The sequence below is a fragment of the Emydura macquarii genome, unplaced genomic scaffold (genome assembly GCF_026122565.2).
Source record: "Emydura macquarii macquarii isolate MOO-44397 ecotype Brisbane River unplaced genomic scaffold, CSIRO-AGI_Emac_v2 contig_1253, whole genome shotgun sequence".
In the NCBI taxonomy this organism is placed as follows: Eukaryota; Metazoa; Chordata; order Testudines; family Chelidae; genus Emydura; species Emydura macquarii.
In genome coordinates, this window is record NW_027131390.1 from 52,960,754 (window position 1) to 52,979,517 (window position 18,764).

At 43.7% G+C, this 18,764-nt stretch overlaps 1 protein-coding gene across 1 annotated transcript in view; it reads left to right on the top strand.

Annotated features, from left to right (window-relative positions):
- The window catches only part of CUNH21orf58 (chromosome unknown C21orf58 homolog), a 40,991-nt gene that overhangs the window by 9,738 nt on the left and 12,489 nt on the right, over positions 1-18,764 (top strand). The window contains exons 2-4 of the mRNA XM_067548787.1: positions 6,381-6,438; positions 8,340-8,413; positions 9,257-9,400. Of these exons, the coding sequence (XP_067404888.1) occupies positions 6,381-6,438; positions 8,340-8,413; positions 9,257-9,400 (276 nt within the window). The remainder of the gene's footprint in view (positions 1-6,380; positions 6,439-8,339; positions 8,414-9,256; positions 9,401-18,764) is intronic.

The following is an 18,764-nucleotide window of genomic DNA, read 5'->3' on the forward strand; positions in this document are numbered from 1 at the left end:
GTAAATGGGGTAGGCTAACATAGGGAAAGATCAATTTAAGAAACACTTATACAATTTACATGTCTTCAAGTCAGCAGGACCTAATGAAATACAACCTAGAATACTTAAGGAACTGGCTGAAGAGATTTCTGAGCCATTAGCAATTATCATTGAGAACTCCTGGAGAATGGGAGAGATCCCAGAGGACTATAAAAGGGCAAATATAATACCAATCTATAAAAAGGTGAATAAGGACAAACCAGAGAATTATAGACTAGTCATCTTAACTTCAGTGGCTGGAAAGATAACAGATCAAATAGTCAAGCAATTTGTAAGCACTTAGAAGATAATAAGGTGATAAGTAACAGTCAACATGGTGTCAGTAGGACATAGACAGTCAACATAGGGGACAGAGCAGGAATCAAGTCAGGTCCAATACCAGGTGGTCAGAGTCCAAGACAGATCAGAGGGCAAACCGAGAGTCAGGTGTCAGGAGGTAGGCAGGGTCAGGTTTCCAGGAGACCAGCAGCAGGCACAAGAGCGGGAAGCAATCCAAAGCAGGGAGAATCCAACTGCATGGACAACTTCCTGTTCCTGTGCTTGGGTTAAATAGAGGCTGGGACTAATCAGGACTCTCAGGGTTTCACCAATCAGATCCCAGGAGTGCAGTCCTCTGCTAGAGTTCAGCTGCTATTTTAGCAGCTAATGTTAGCAGGTCACTGGTTGGCAGATTGGGACCACCTTCCTCTTAAGAGCCTTCGAGCAATGGGTGCTTCTCTGCTCGGTGTCCCATTCTGGTTCCCTTTGTTTGACCCTGTGACCTCCACGCCCGCTTCTTTTTTCATTCTTTGTCCCACGAAATCAGTTGTGTCCTGGGTCCAGTGACTCCTCCCCTCCAGGGGGAGTGGCCTTTAGCAGTGGTTGGGCTCATGCCTGCCCATTCCCTGGATCACAAATAGTAGCTCTTAAAAGTCTTCTAGATTAGGGTTTAGGATCATGTGGTCCCTGATATGTATGTTTGTCAAGAAAATTATGTCAAACCAACCTAATATCCTCCCTTGACAGGTCAGCCTGCATTGTGGATGGGGAGAAGCAGTAGATGTGATTTATCTCTACTTCAGTAAAGCTTTTGATACTGTCTCACATGACCTTCTGTGACACCCTCCCCCCCCCCGCGCAATCTGGACTGGTGTGTAGCTGTGTCACCCCAATTCCTCACTCCTGGGCCCCGACTTACCCTGCTTTGCTGTGTGAACCACAAACTCCTCGGTCAGCCTATGCCAAGCCTCCTGTGAGTAATCAGTCCCTGACCTAGAGAAAGAGCGGTTCTGACCAGCCACTCATGGGATAGACCCCCAGCAAACACTCCCAGTTCCAGATGCAATCCTAGGAAGTGCCATCTTGCAGGGTTCAGTGCTGTACACTGCACCCTGCAAGCTCATTTACTTTTGTCCATCAATTTATCAAATAAATTGATATGCACCAGCTCTGCCATTCGAAGGCTACAGCTACACTGACGCCAGCAAAGTCGCCGCCGTCAGATCGATTGCTCTGGATTGACTGAGCAGTCAGTGAAGACCCGCTCAGTCAATCCAGAAATTGACATACTAAGACCACCTTCTCAAGTGGCGTAGCGCTGCATCGACGGGAACGCAGTTCCCGTCGGTGCAGTGCAGTGAAGACGGCGCACAAAAGAGGAGCAGAGAAGTCGACGGGAGTTACTTGACTGCCGCCGAATCCCGGAGGTAAGTGTAGACAGAGTCTAAGTGAGGTCTCTGTACACACTCAATCCACATGCACTGTTTTAGATAAAACAAAAAAATAAGTTTATTGACTACAGCAAGATTTTAAGCGAATCCAAGACAGATTAATATAAATCAAATGATTAATAACGTGTCAAGAAGTTAGTCACAATTAACTAAAAGATAACACCTCCTAAACTAAGATTAATATTTCAATCTGTATTCATCTGACCACACTGGCTGGTTGCGATGCCTCTAACAACCAGGCTCCCCCTCTCACCCCTCACCCCCCCAGTGGATAGATTCTCAGTCTTTGGTGTTGCTTAGAAGATGGATTTCAGGGGAGACCCTGAGACAAAGACACCTCAGCTTTTAACAAGACTCCCCAACACCCCCTGAGGTCAGGTGATTGGCCCTGACTGGCAATGGGCATGATTTCTTCCACTTGAACCAAAGTGCTCACAGGTGCTTAGGCCAGTCCATTGTTCCTATATGCATGCCTCTGCTAGGCATGGAAACACAGCTTCGTGTTTGTCTGCATCTATGCAAACCATGTAAGATACACGTTTGGGGATACGACACAGCAGAGTTTCATATCTGTACATATGCATGACATTGCAGGAAACATGCTACCGTAACAATAATGTTCAGTATGTCATGAGCATTCCAAAACCACCTTACATGGCATACTTTGCATCAGACAATACACAGTTACACTGTAAGGATGAACATGAATGATATAGAAATCACACCATAAGGGTGTACATGGGGTACAGCGTGTCACACCTTCTCATTAAGCTGGGGAAATATAGCCTTGCTTAAACAATCCTACTATAATATGGATGCACAACTGGTTGGAAAATTGTACTCAAGTAGTAGTTATCAATAGTTTGCAGGCAAGCTGAAAGGGCATATCAAGTGGGGTCCCACTGAGAGCTGTCCTGCATCTGGTTCTATTCAATACCTTCATAAATGATTTAGATAATGTGATAGTCAGTAGACTTATAAAGTTTGCAGACATCACCAACTTGGAGGGATTGCAAGCATTTTGGAGCACAAGATTAGAATTCAAAATGATCTTGACAAACTGGGAAATGGTCTGAAATAAATAGGACAAAGTTCAATACGGACAAATGCAAAGTACTCTACTTAGGAAGGAACAATCTGTTGCACGCATGCAAAATGGGAAAGGACTGCCTAGGAAGGAGTACTGCAGAAAAGGATCGGGGGGGTTATAGTGGATCACAAACTAAATATGCGTCAACAATGTAGTACTGTTGCAAGAAAAGTGAACATCATTCTGGGATGTATTATCAGGAGTGTTGTAAGCAAGACACAAGAAGTAATTTGTCCACTCTGCTCAGCATGAATAAGGCCTCAACTGGAGTATTGTATCCAGTTCTGGGCACCACACTTTGAGAAAGATGTGGACAAATCAGAGAAAGTCCAGAAGAGAGCATCAAAAATGATTAAAGTTCTAGAAAACATTACCTATGAGGAAATATTGGGGAAAAAAAGGGTTTGTTTAGTCTGAAGAAAAGAAGACTGACAGGGGACATAATAACAATCTTCAAGTACATATAAGGTTGTTATAAAGAGGAGGGTGATAAATTGTTCTTTTTATTCATTGGGGACAGGACAAGAAGTGATGAACATAAATTGCAGCAAGGGAGTTTTAGATTAGACATAAGGAAAAACTTCTTAACTGGAAGGGTAGTTAAGCACTGGAACAAATTAAGTAGGGAGGTTGTGGAATCTCCGTAATTGGAGATTTTTAAGAATAACGACAAATATCTGTCAGGGATGGTCTAGATAATACTTAGCCCTGCCACAGTGCAGGGGACTGGACTCAATGACTATTGACATCTCTTCCAATCCTACATTTCTATGATTCTGTGATTGTACTACACCCAGAATACAAGAAGGGTTCTTCATCCAAGTCACTATCTTTTTCCTGTAGCAAGAAGCCGAACAGCATGCAGCATTAGCGTGTCATAATTATAATAATTTTCAGAGAATACAATAATTATATAATATCAATGTTCTAGGAACCTTAAAACAAAATAAAGGGGAAAAAATACTGATAAAGTGATTACCTACCCATAATATAAAAGTAATAGTTGGTTAACTAAACTCAAGCTTAAGTTGTCTATGAAATAAAAATGCCAATGTCACTATCATTCAGCAAAGCAGCACAAACAGCTGCATCCCAAGGACAGCAAGGGGGCTCTGGTAGCTTTCAGGCATCTTTGTGCCCTCCTGATCATCGATTGTTTTGGGGTCCAATGTGGTCCCCAGCATGGTCCCCAATGCAACGTAGGCAACCCATCCCCAAATGCCTATGGGCTGCAGTGCCATGCAGAATCTCTGAAGTACGCTGTGACCCTGCCCCTACCACACCTGGCCTCTTTGGCACATCCTCTAGGCACAGGTCTGCAGGGGATCCTGTCTGAGGCCACTATGGCAGCCATCAGTGAAAGCTGTTTGGGGTTGGAGATTTATGGGAGTGGAGGAGATTTGGCTGGAGGGATGGGTGCTGTCTACATATCCTTTGCACCATCAACCTTGAAGTAAATCCCTCCCTCTGTGCTGTAGAATTCTCTTTTAGTCTTGGGGGCACCCACTGACTGGCAGGGGAATCAAGAGAGAGCAAGAAAGTGCAGACAGCCTTGTCGTCTAGATTTCCAAGATCTGTGGGCACTGGGAACTAATCCACTACATTTCTCTAATACTCCAGAGGAAATGATGTTGGGGAAACGCTGAGAATGATGCTTCACAGATTTTCCAGTCCCCCCTGCAAGTAATTCCCATGGAGGGGATTATGTGACCTATTGGCAGGAAAGTTCATTCTTTAACCAAACTAGATTTACACTTAAACATTTTGGGATCAATAGACTTTTACAAATATCTGTCTGTTTCCACTCTTGTATGTTTATGGCATTCTAAATAGCCTGTAATTGCCAAGCTTTCCAGGATCTGCTCCAACTTGTTCAAGGCAGCACCAATGGTTCAGCCTAGGGCTCATATCTGACCAGAACAGACCCCAGTCTCACACTGAGCAACTGCCAGGATCAGGGCCTACAGCAGCAGAACGTTGAGGAATTGCTATTGCGATGCAGTCAGTGAGGGGCATACATCTTCTAGTTTGCCTACTGCAGCAAAAGACCTAGAGGGGTCCATGGGCCTCTAAAATTAAATGCAGGAACTCTGTGGGGTAGTTGGCTTTGATTTGATCTTCCCCTTGGAAAAGTTATCCCATTAGTATTCAGCTCTGTAACATGATTCAGATCTGGAGCGGGGAGGGGTAAACTATTTTTTAAACTGTGATTATATTTTACCTCAGGATATGCCAGGAGGACAGAATCTGCACTTCTAATCATTCCATGCAGACAGCCAATCTGCCCATGTTTGTGTATTAAATGGGAACTGAAAAAACTTGTTTTACCTGTGCATTCTCTTGCTTTTTTTTTGTAATGTTTAAAGATGCCATCAACATTTTTTCCTTATGAGAGATGTGTGTGTCTACGCAGAGGTTCTTCTTGTTTTTTAGCCTAGGAGTATTAGGATGGTCAAGTTTTCTCTTCCCTGTGTATGCTGGAGAACCCTCTGGAGGACTGGAAAGCTCACTTCAGGCCTCAGCTAAAGGGAAAGGGATGCTGAATCTTTCACAAAGAATGGTCCCATTGCCTGGTCCCAGTTTCCAGGAGCAAACACAGCAAGCCTGGGAGAAGGCAGGAGCTGCAGCTGTAGAAAGAGAGAGCGCTTCACTCACCCTCTTCCCCTAGCAGTTGTACTTCATTGGTACAACACTTGTGAAATATGTAAAGTATTTGTCCTTTGTACTCAAATAACAATGCACCTTTAATTTAAACTTTCACTGTATGTGAGCTGGTAAGATGTCTCTACCTTCTTGCACATCAATACGTTTAGGAGAATAGTGTTTTTTCTTATTTAAAAGTCCCAAAAAAGATCTTGCTCCTGTGCCATGCTGAGCACTCTCCAGTCCCATTTCCTTCGAGCTCTTTGTTTTTTCCTGTGTCTAGTTTAGAGGCACTAAACTCTTGGCTTAAACTTGTCTAAATCAGTGAAGTTTAAAAAAAAGAAAAATCCAGCTGCTTCTGGTCCCTTGCATTATCAGGACAATGCTGTCTGTAAGGCCACTTACCTGGCCCTGGGTGGATCACCTCTGTGTAGGGGGATTATCTGGTGGGGTAGAGGCAATGCAGCAGTTTCCATATCACCACTCTTCCCTGCAGCTGGTGCATGAGACAGGGCTGAGACTTCCTTGCACTTTATATTAACCCCTTGGGGCTGTTGGCAGCAGGTGCACATCCAACCCCTTCCAATTACCCTAACTTTTCACTATAGGACTGGTGCATACCAGGCAAATCACCAAGGCAAACCCCTCTGCAACCTCCAACCCTAGCCCAGGGGTTCCCAGCCACAGCCAAGGATGTGAGCAGGAGCTCTGTAGGGGATTCAGTTTTCTATTGCAGATGAACAGTAAATATGACTAGCAGGAAGTGAGAGATGTCCCTTCTCTCCAACTCCGGTTTAATTCCTTGTATCCTAAAAGTGTGTTTGTCATGCAGGGTTAGATGTTCTTGTGAGCCTCAGTCCCTGACTTTTAACCAGTTCTTCTGATGGCTTTCTCCGCAGAAACTAGAAAATGAACGTGAGACCCTGGAGAACGTTGATTCGCCCCTCTCCACAGCAAGTAAGAAATAAAAGATGCTCTACTTCAACCGCAGATTATGGTTTGATGCAGTAATCACTCAGTGATGTTCTCTGGCCTGTGCTACACAAGAGGTCAATGGTCTCTTCTAGCCTTAAAATCTAGAAGAGGCATCTCTGCTCTCACTCACCATACACAGTGAGGCAGTCAGAAAGTGCCCTCTGTTTGTTATGGGTGATAGGAATATTAACAGTGTGACAGAACATGGCATTAGGCTCTTTTCGGTGCTGCCTTCCCTTGGTCTCGGCATCTGGTACAGCGGTCTAACGCAAGACAGTCACTCTGCCTTCAGTTCCACAGGCCATCAGGAGCTGGGGGCAGGGTGAAGATGCAGCCCTTAATGGGAGGAGGACATTCATTAGTCAGCAGAGACCCATCTTGAAATCTGTGCTGGAATGAAATACCAGTTGCTCCAGGTTCACTATGCAGCCATTTGATTTTGATTGATAGAATTTATCTCCCTCTCTCTCCCCCACCCCCATTTCATTTGTGTGTATCTAAAAGAATGGACAGGACCAGATTCCCAACTATTTCCGAACAGTGCTTGGTGTAGCAGAAGCCAGCAGTCATGACGGGGCGTGTGTAAAGGAGCCATTATGATAGTTCTGTTCTGCCCAAGGATTCTCCTGAGCAGGAAGAACCCTTCAGCCACCTGCTAAGTCAGCGTAGGCCTGCTTTGTGAATCAAATGGAATGGAATCAGATTATTAAACCGCGAGAGTAAGCAATGCTGGAACAAGCAAATACAATTGGAAAGCAAAATCCATATTCCCCAGGTTGCTGTGAAATTTATGCAAAGAATGTCAGATAACATGCACAAGTGGTACAAATACATTGGGGTGATGTAAGGGCCAAGAGGAACTCCTGTCTATGAGAACTCAGTGTATAAGTGAAACATCATAGAAGTCTGTACTTTTGTTACGGAAACCATTACCAGTGATAGGGGCAGTCATAGTATCTGTTATCCATCAACTTTTTCTCTTCTTTCCTAGCTCCAATAATATACGCTTGTGTCTAGGTTTTAAATCATGGCAATTTCTTAAGCATGCTAGGATTCCTGACCATGAAGACTGCCTGTTGCATGAGCCAGAAACCACACATACACATCACTCATCACTATGCTGTACACGGATTAAAAATGAACTGAGTATCTATGTGCACCCAGTAATGTTTCCTTCTAGGTTGGATTTTGTGATGCAAGTTCAATGGGCTGACAGCAGGATGAATAAACTTCAAATACATCAGCAAAAAGTTAAAAGGAATCTTTGAGTCTTAATGGCAAAGCACTTATTCAGACTTTTCAGAACAAATGGTAGCTGTCAGTGAGACTTACCCTGCATGTCTGAAAGCATGTGGAGTTTTAAAAGCGTTCAAAATCTGCCTTGAAAGGGGACTTGTCTCCCCTCAAAATTTCCATGCAGTTCAGAAGCCATTTCTGAGCTAGAAGGAGGCACGTTAGACAAAAGTCACCATTTTAAAACAGGGTCACTTTGAAACATTTTGACAGACTTTGCAGAAACATTCTCCTTTGCCTTCAGAGTAAATCCACAAAACATCAGTCCAAATTATACTTCCAAGACAAAGTTGTGCCCTAGGGAAGTTAAAAATAGGACTTTATAATGCAAGCTGATAGTAGTTTAGATTTGGAGAGGTGATATTATCTTTGAACAGTGACTGTGGCTGGAGCTGTATTGGGTATAGTAAAATCACTGCTCATTTTTGGGACAGGAAAAGTAACAGAAAATAATCACCTTATTTTTTACCTGGAAAGAAATTGTAACAATAGAGTATCACATTTTCTGGAGTTCACCCCACTACGATAACAGCTCTTTCTCTTAGATTCTGTTGCCTCCTTAAAGGATAACTATCAGATTCCTCTTTTAGGGAGTAACGATGGACATGAGGATGCATTGCAGAATGCACTGAGACGAAGGAAAGACCTCCTGCAGAAGCTTAGGGTAAGATCTTCCCTCTACTGCTAGGTTACTGCTGCAGGGGATTTCAATACTTAAATGGTATCCTCGAGTGTGCATCACACATGAACAATAGTATTGCCATAGCTATTACCAGACTGTGCTGGTATTGGGAGGCTCAGGGACTGCATTTTTCTTGGGGTCCCTGTATCAGAAGTGATTAAGCTTGGAGAGGAATGTAAAGGGGAAGCAAAATCCATGAATGCTCTTTTACCTTATTCCTGAGCTATTGGGGGAAATGCTGTTACTTGTGGGGAAGGAGGCAAAGGGGGAGCAGGTCCAACCCTTGTGCCCCAGGACATCCAAGCCAAACAAATCATTCCCTAAGGTTCTTTGGGAACTTGTTGTATGGGCAGCTGCTACTGGAGCCATGTGAGTATCATGGAACTGAGTAACCCTAGACAAGCTGGGGGCGAGGGGGTGAGGAAAAAGCAGATTTTGCCCAAAAGGGCAATCAATGCACCCATAGTTGTGCCAGTGCAGAGGCTGACCAGGCTTTGGGATGTTTCCAGTTGCCAGTCATGTCGTGTAACTTCACCTTGAAAAGCAAGTATTGCTGGGGCAGATCCCCTCATCCAGTACACATCTCAAGCACTAGGCCATGAGCTAGGTATCTCTATGGGGCAGAGGAAAAGGAATCCCCCTACACGCCCCCAGTCCTCAGAATGGCTGTGGAGCCACTGCAGGTCAGATTCACCCCTGCTGTGGAGTCACTAGAGTTACATCAGGGCCAAGTGTAGCCCTGTGAACATATAGGTGTTTCCTGTCTTTACTGCACAGGGTTCTCTCTCGCCTCTCTAGAGGTCTTGTATCACTTTGATCTTTCAGGAGCAGCACCTTTTGGAAGAATTTTCACAGCCCTATATGTTGGCAGGAGGCCACAGAAAGAACTACAGGTCGGAGCCAGTACCTGTTTACCTGCCTTCCCCTCTGGTTCCTGCCCCAGAGCCACCAAGGATCATCCAGCACACAGTAAGATCTTCCCCATGTCAGTATCAGGGCATAACCCCAGCAGTATACACTATAAGAGACAACTACAGCATCCAGCTCCTCACAGGAAGATGGCTATCAAAATCCTGGATAAGCAAGTGGGCCTCCTGGTCTCTCAGGCTAGATTCACAAAAACTGTCTAAGTCTTGGATTTAGGCACTTAAGTCCCAGTTTTAGCACCACTTTAATTCAAAAATTCCCCACTGAATGATGTAACACCTAAACTCAGTCAGCACCTAAGTTTTTGCAGTAAAAAGTTCCCTCAGCACCTATGTTTCATCCTTTAAACCTGTCCAGGGCTGCCTCCCTCAAGGCCTCCAGGCCTAAGCCCCACAACAATTAAAAAACACAGGGCAAGTAGGCCTTGGCCACCTAAGTCATATGTGTGGCCTCATCTGGCGGGCATTTCCAGAGGCTGTCTACTGGATTGGGCCCTGCAGGCAATTTTCCTCAAGACAGCTGTGAAAGTGGGAGAGAGAAAAGGAAGCCTTCTCTCTCTTTTAGCCCAATGATTAGGGCACGCACCTGGGATGTGGGAGACTCTCCGTTTACCCCCCTCCTTTGACTGAGGGAGAGAGAGGATTTGAACAGAGATCTACCATCTCTCTGCTGAGTGCCCTAATTACTGGGCCATGGCAGTGATACTCAGATCTCAGGGGTTCAGGAGCTGAATTTAGAGATCAGTATTACCCAAAAAAGCCACAGTTGTGTGAATTCATTGTTTCGTTTACTATTATATATATTCTCACAGCAGAATGACTTTCCAAATATTCTACAGTTGGTTAATAACATAGTAAAAACATCCTGATTGGATAATAACTTAGATTGGTTAATAATTAAATCACAGTGTTTTAATATCATGTACGGCAAAGAGCCACTTGTGGCTCCCAAGCCTCAGTCTGAGTCTTGCTGGGCTATGGGACAGTCTGACGTAGGGTTCTCTCCGCTTAGGTGGCTTTGGTGAATTACAGTCTATGGCACCTATCTCTCCGCATTCATTGTAGGGGAGCTGTGATGCTTTTTGGGGGTTACCCAAGGTGTCCAGGGTGAATCACTACCACCTGCTTACAGCATGAAAGAGTCTTGTCTGTGTCCACTGAGGGATATCTTCCCAACTCCACATGGCAGCACAAGTGTTCTGCTCTTTCCCTCTGCAGGCTAGCAGTCAAGTTACAGTCAAGTGCCCAGTACCTTGTCTTCTGAAACCTTCAGTGTTCCAGTCCACTGCCTCTGTGGAAGTAGTGCACTAGTTTACTGGCTTCACTTCAGTTCAACACTCTCTTTAGCACAAGGCACTTAGACATGTTGATAGTGAGACCAAATAGGAATTTATTTAACAAAGCTTGAGTTAAAGATTCAAATAAAAACTAGTAAAAGATTTGGAAACATAAGGTTGCAGGTAAAATAAAAATATAAAACAATCTATAGCCTATACTTATTAACAAGGTACTTTCCTGGCCAATGAGATGTTTCTTGCCCTATGGTCAATCCTTACAGCACTTGTCCAGTCCAGGGAGCTGAGATCCACTTTTCATGAGACACTTGCGCTGGCAGAGTATCTCCTCTATAATGGAGAACATCTTGTGTCCTTTCATCTTCTCTTATAAAGCCCCAGACTTTGTTTCTTTTCATAATCAAGGAGTTTCATTAACTTCAGCTCAGCCCTGAGGTTCCCCCATTCTGGGTCTTTTCTTGGGGTTCTTTTGTCTTTGAAAATGCTCAGACCTGCATCTGGTGATCACTTTTGAGTGAGTTATCTGAGACCCGACCTGCCTCAGGTGACATGCTTCATCTCCAACAGCTTTGGAACATAATATTCTATATCTCTAAAAATATTTCCCATACAAGCATCTCGCCAAACATCAACACCATGACAATCTTAGCTTTTGGCAGAAACCACACCTGACCCCTGGGTGAAGTGTCAGGAGGATGGTCAGACCAGCTGTAATATTCCTGCCTGGCTATGCCTGTGCTGCAAGAGCCTGGGTGCCTAACTCAGGCTTTGTGAATGTCAGTGTGTTCCTGGGATGTTTGAGGCACCTAAAAGTTAGGCATCGTGACACTCAACGTGACAACACCTTGTAGGCCCAAAGCTTGATTCTGTTATATTGATTCTATGTGAATACCCTTAGTCTTTTGGTACGTGATAAACCACCACAGCAGTTTCTGTGAGGCTTTGCATTTTGGGTATGGAGGGTAATCTGTTCACTATTAATAAGTTATCCAAAACTAACATCTAGTCATTAATTATTATGTTTGTAAAGTTACCAAAAATTATCCTGTAAAACTGTTGCTATTGTTAAAATACATGTTTTAAAATCACTATTTAAAGTAACATCAGCAAATGTTCTAAAACAAAAAAATTCAATGTTAAATAAAAGTGTTTTGTAATAATAAATGTTTTAAATAAAAAAAAATTATTGTTTCTAAAAAAACACTTGCATCTTCCAGTTACAAGTTTTAAATAAATATTAATAAATAATGTATATATATATAAAACCAAAAAATAACAAAAAAGCAACAACCTCAAATGTTTAAAAAAAATAAAAATAGCAACTTTTACAACTTGAATGGCCAAAAAATGCCCACCCTAATAACCCTAAAATCCACCTGAAAAAACAAAAACAAAATAAACTGTAATAAATAACAGCAATGGTCATGCTTGCAAAATATGGGTGATTAATAATCACACCAAGACGCAAACGCAGCATAACAAAACAAAACCCATAAAATGGCATAAAAGCTTACCCCTATTTAAAAAAAAAAAGAAGAAGAACTTTAGATTTAGTTCTACAATCATCCTCCAAGAGCATCGATGTGCACCAACAGACCCCTGCTCCCTCCCTCATGTCTCAGTCATCTGGCCAGTGGGATAACAGGAGCAACTAAGGCTGATAACTATACTTCATCTTTGTAGAACTGTGTGTGTGTGCGCACGCATGTGTGTGCACGAGTGTGCAAACAATTGCTTTTAAAAAGATCTTTGTATTCACAATAAACGTGGCGTATTGCCTTGTCCCCCTGAATAAAATCCTGCTGTTTATTTTATAAGTATAACATTTTGGTGGAGAATTGTGAAAGGGGGAATATTGGCATACATCTTGGTTATTGTGAATCTGGTGTGCACACAATTAAAGAAAGGTACCTCGTTTTGAAAAATTGCCACAGGCAGGGCATTGTACCTGTGGCAATATTTGCAGTCACCACACGAAGGAGCTCGTACTATGTGACAGTCACTGCCACTCACAGGTTAGGAGCTCACACTGTGTTTTAAGTACTCACAGGCTAGGAGTCCGCACTGCGTGTTGAGTTTTGAAGTAAGCAGGTCCCCACTCGCACGTTAGGAGCTTGCACTGCGTGCGGAGTGTATGAACCTATGCTGCCAGCATGTTAGGAGTTCGCACTGCATGCTGTTTACACACTGAAACCCAGGGAATCTGCAGGAAAATTTTTCTTGACAACCCTTCACGCAGAGGGTTTCACTGTGATATACCCCCCCTTCTTTTGCCATCTTCCTGGTATAGGAGCTTGTACTGTACCAAAGCTTTGGCAAATACAATATGTTTAGAAGAAAGCAAATTAAAAACTCCTTTCCCTCAGGGGAAGACCTTAACCTGCCACCTTCCCTACCCTTTGTCAAAGAAGACATTCCTTTTTCCCATATGTTACAGAAATTTGGATACAACCTCTGGACAGAACAAGTCCTAGCTGATGTCCATACAATATATGATTTAGAGGATAAATTGGCACAGTATTTAGCAGTATACAACCCTTCCAGCTCCAGCAGGAGGGAATCTGCAGCAATTTGGCTTTTATGGGAAGCATGTAACAGTGGTTACCTCTGATCTGCAGCAGTTCAAGAGTTAATAGCCTCCCTAAATAAAAAATTGGATCAGGCCAATAAAGAAATAGAACATTGAAAGGCATCTTCCACAGGGGTACATAACCAATTGAACTCCCTCCAAAAAACGCTCTGAGAGGAGAAATAAAACAAAACAAAACAAAAACCTTAAAAAAAAAAAAATTTCAGTCTAAAAATAAAATTAAAAGGAAAAAGACTGACCCTGGAGCAGAGCAGAGCACCTGCTAATCATTACCATTGTGAATCCCTAATTAAACTGTTAAGGAATATTATTGCTATTAGCTTATACCTTCAAATGATCTTACAGGGCTAATTTGTTGCTTCCCCCCCTACACACACTTGCACTTCTGTGTTTCTGAGTTTTTAATAAAAGAAACTTTGGATACACTTTAAATGCAAAAAGTTTTTGACAAAGCACTGATTAAGGCAGCTCCATTGCAAATATTGTACTTGGTGGCTCAGATTTTACAAGCACAATATGCCAAAAAAGAGGCAATTTAATTCAATACTTTTTTTAAAAAGTCCTAAAAATAAATATCTTTACAAAATTAAAAATGCTGGTTAATTTTGCTAATAGAGTCCTATGGGAAATGCCTCCTAAAACACCCTAAAAACCTCTAAACATTTCAGCAAGCTATTAAATAGAAGCCCTTAAAGCATCTAAAAAACTAAAATAACCTATTTAAACGCCAAAAATCCTAACAATTGCAAAAAAACCACCAGAAGGTGTGAGTGTAAAAACAAAACAAAACAAAACAACCAAATGTACACCTTATTCTCTTCCTATTTTTTTGGCATAAACAAAAACACACCAGTACCTCCATGCACGAACAAGGCATAACCTAACTAACACCGTATTGGGCAAAATTGGTACTAAAACTAGAATTCTGAATACTGTAAATTTAAAAGTAATTAACAAGAAGTTGAGCTCACTATCTTAATTGCAAAATAGTCTTATACAAACAAATATATACCAATGTAGACTTAGTCCAAATAGGTTTAAAAAACTTAAAAGCCAAATGAAACATGTGACAACGGTTAAACACCACCACTTGGCTATTATATAAAAAACAAATAAAATTAAAAAACAAAAATGCACTAAGATGCTAATCCTCGATCTAGCTACACTTCAGCATAAAATGGATTGGGCCATATCTGGGAATATGAAAGTACTAACTCATTTGTTAAAACAGCCAAAAAAAATCTTTGTTTAATGCATATAAACATAAATAAATACAATATGTTTCTAGCATAGTAAAACCTGATTTGTTAACAAAAAAATTATGGTAAAAATTGCTCACCAACAATCTGTGGAGGCAGAGTTGTAAAAAGTAAGTCCACTCCCAATATTGACCATGGGATCTTTTTGGTTACCCTGGGTTATGAGCCAGTGGGCTTTAAAAAAAAAAAAAAGCTATTAGACACTCAAGGGTGCACTGAATGAAGCCCTCAAAAATGCTTATCCCTACCTGCCACCTCAAAACCATGCAGTAAGGATGTATCACTCCTTTTGTACATCCAGGCCTCCTTTCCTGAACTAACAGAAAGGGGGAATGGTGCCCAGGTGGTGAGCCCTCCCAACCACATGGGAAGAAGTGCCTCTTGTTGCTCTACAGGACACTCTTTGAGAAGATTCTAGATTGGCAGGCTCTACCAGAAATCCTCTCCAGCCTTAGAAGAAAGGCACACGTTTAATAGAGGGTGAGATTAACCATTGGAACAAGCCACCAAAGGAAGTGGTGGATTCTCCATTTCTTGGAGTCTTCTAATTAAGATTGGATTTTTTCCCTGCAGATAAGCTTTAGCCAAACACAAGTTATTGAGACTCAATACATAATATATAAGTCTCAATACAGAGTTAACAGTGGGAAATTCTATGGCTTCTATACAGGAGAGCAGACTAGGTGAGAAACGATCACTTTGGGCCTTAAAACCTGAGCCTAAGAATCACCTTGGTTGGAAAAACGGTGCTGTGAAATGGAGCTTTGAAGGTGGTGATAGGATTTAAACAAGAGGGAAATGAGAAGATTCTAAGGTTTTGGTCAGGGTGAGTCATTGACTCACATGATTCTGGGGTGCAAACGCAGTTGGTATGTCCAAACTGGAGCTTTTCATATGCAAAAATGTGGTGATGGAAGAACTGCGCAATTTTAGAGACTGCCTTTGAAAATCTGGCCCGGATTCTCTGAAACAGACAGATCTGGCTGCCTGACAGTACGACAATGTTCAGGCTAGGTATAATCCTCTGGCTGCAAACTGTTACTACAGAATTTACCCCCAGACTCTGAGAACAGTCGGGTAATGCAGGGTTTGACCCACCCCTCTGCTGAAATTGCCTTGCTGGCGAGATTTAGAGGGAAGACAGAGATAAATGACCTTTTCATGCCTATGTCATCCAAAGTGTTGAATTTCTGTATTAATCTTTCAAAGGCCATATGTGGTTATATTTAGATCTGTGCTCCCACCTGCCAAAAAAATGCTGCTTACAAATGGAAGCAGACATAGTCTGCAGTGAGAGAATAGCCACAAAAGGACTGAGCTGGAATGGGTATGGAACACTCCATCCATACAGAAGTGACAAGGATACGTATTATAGTGAAGGAGCCATCACTGCAGGGAGGATTGGCTAAATCATAGCTGGTGCTTCTAGTTCTCTTCTGTGTAGCAGTTCATGCTCTAGCCCTCTGCCTATCAATGAAGGTGTGAGACAGAGAAGTGCTGCTGAAAGATTCCTCCGTATCTCCAGGCTTGAGTGATGTGGCTTGGGTCTGGGTTACAGCCTGTTAGAATATACCAAAGGGAAGTATTCACCAACACTAGTGGCCCCCCTGGGAGATGTATGTTCTTTTAGCCACACCATCTGTGGAGGTTACCAGTTAGTAACAGCATCTATCTGTGAAACTGTTTGGTTGTTAGTTCTTCTATTGCTTTGGGTCAGAGTTTCCTCTTAAGATTTCCTTTAGCTCCCGTCTCTGAGAATACTAGCTATCCCCGAGTGCTTCATTAAAGTTGTAATTCAGTACTCAGAGGAGATAAGCAGCATTTGATTGTGTGTCTGTTACATAGGTTGGATCACTGAATTGCATTCACTAGGTGCTCTTGTACCAATAAATGCAATTGTAGCAATGGTGGTAGGAGAAAACACTGTTACTAGACAAGTTAACACCAGATGTATTCCAGCTCCCTTTTGAGCCCACTGTGTCCTGCAGCAGGACAGAGGTTAGTACTCAGGACTGGTCAATAAAAGAATCTGTGTTCACAGCACTGATAGGGGGAACAAATCCATACCACCTGGGCTGGGTAAGCAAGGTCAGCACACCTGTCTCCCCCATTCCTTGTCCATTGTCAAAGTACAGCTTGTTTTCTCATCATGTTTACAGAAGAATTGAACGTATGTCACATTCTGCATCAAACCTCCATGCACAAGCACAGATCAGCACAGCTGGGCTAACCTGCTCTATTTGTAAACAGCTTCACAGTTTCATTAACTACACTCTCCCCACTCTGTGGCACTTGTTTATCATGCTCCTCTTCAGTGCCTATGCCCTCTGACTAGCCCTGATGAGGAGCGCTGCCTCTTCCCCACTCCCTGCACCACCAGAAGCGATACTTCCCATCTCCCTGTGTCTCCCTCAGTGCCCCCTTTATGGGAGCTGAAATATGTTCCTACCCACAAGCTCCTTTCTGCTACTTGGGTCCATGGTAGTTCTTACCCAACCTACCCTGACCTGCAGCTCAAGCCCGACTCAGCTGGCACAGGCCAGCCACGAGTGTCTAACTGCAGTGCAGATGCACCCTCAGTGACTGCCTCCTAATCCCGGGAACCAGCCTGCTCCTGAGTGACAGCAACCTGGGAGCTAGCTCCTCTCCTACGGGCTAAGCAGACATTTCCCATCAGCAGAGGGTATTAGCATTTATGTAACCCCTTCCTTGCCAGGACACCAAAAGCCTGCTGGTATAAATACCATTCTACCCTGTCTAGAAATGTGATGGGAAATGCTGCTTTACAAGGTAGCTGCTGCTGTTTTGTCAGGCCAGCTCCCAGGACAGCTCTGCAGTGTTTGAGGAAGGGGGAGATGAGTGCCTGCGTGCAGTGCCTCAGAAGAAGGAGTGGAGCCTGTGATGATACATGAGCGACCTTCAGTGTGCACATTTGTTTGCCACCGTATCAGCTCCCTGGCTTATGCATAGCACAGTCTCTCATAGCAGCTTGCATCAACAGGCGCCAAGCCAGGAATGACAATGGACATGAGGACATGCTCACTAACTGGAGGGAACCTGGACTCTGGGCTATATCCCGCCCTGGCCTAAGCAGGCATGTCACATGGTCTCTCCAAGTCTGGAGTCAGACCCTGCCTCAGTTTCCCAGAACACCCATGTTGTGGCAGTGACTTAGCCCTCTAGCTAAGTCCAAAAGTCCATCCCTTCCAGGGTTTAACTCAAAGTCCAGCATAAACCCAAAGCCCCAGACTCTTTCATTGGGCACAGCCTTCTCCTCTTATGGCCTGTCCTCTGCCACTTGTCTTCACCCTCTGGGCTCTAATCATTCCCACCTTCCCCTGGTTAACAGGGCTCATGGCATCCCCTCACAGCTTGGCAGCATAGGGGGAGTCCACCCTCACCCTCTACAATGGTTTCCAGCCCTAGGAACCCTAAGCAACCCTGCGGTCTGCCCTGTAACCTCCTGCTCAGGGACTCTTTGCCATCCCTTCCCTGGAGAGCCTCCTGCTTTCGAGAGAGCATTGCCTCCCAGCTATGCTGTCCCTGGAGACCTTCTCAGACCCCTTTTCCCTTTAGCCAAAGGTTGTTCTTATCTCCTAGCATGCTCCCATCATATGACCCTTGCATTCATCCTCTCCGCCTGGGGAGGCAGCCAAGCCTGGACCAGTGTGCCGTTGAGCCTTAACCCCCTTAAAGGGCCAGTGCTGCTTGGGGCAAGATCTGACTAACTCTGGTTCACTTCAGGGGGGGCTGCATCCACTTATGGCACATCTGAATCTAGTACATTAAATATGGAGCCTCCTTTTAAAAACAACCCAACCATAAGCATTCATCTGCCCTTGAGATTTCAGTCAGTGGTGCCCTGCACTGGGGCAAACCCCTAACATAACCTCCCCAAAGCTGCAATATGCCACAATTTGTACCAGTGCCGTTTACTCTAAATCTGAGATGCCAGGGTAGCTCCACCACCACTTTGCCTGCCTGCACGGGAGGTTTGCCCCAGTGCAGCTACACCAATAGCTGTAACTGGGACATGGCTCTAAGTAGGAGCTGTGCTGAATTTTGATCATAGAATCATAAGGGATGGAAAGGCCCTCAGGAGGTCATCTAGTCCAACCCCCTGCTCAAAGCAGGATCAACCTCAGCTAAATCATCCCAGCCAGGGCTTTGTCAAGCTGGGCCTTAAAAACCTCTAAGGATGGAGATTCCACCACCTCCCTAGGTAACCTATTCCAGTGCTTCACCACTGATGTTCGAAGCCTG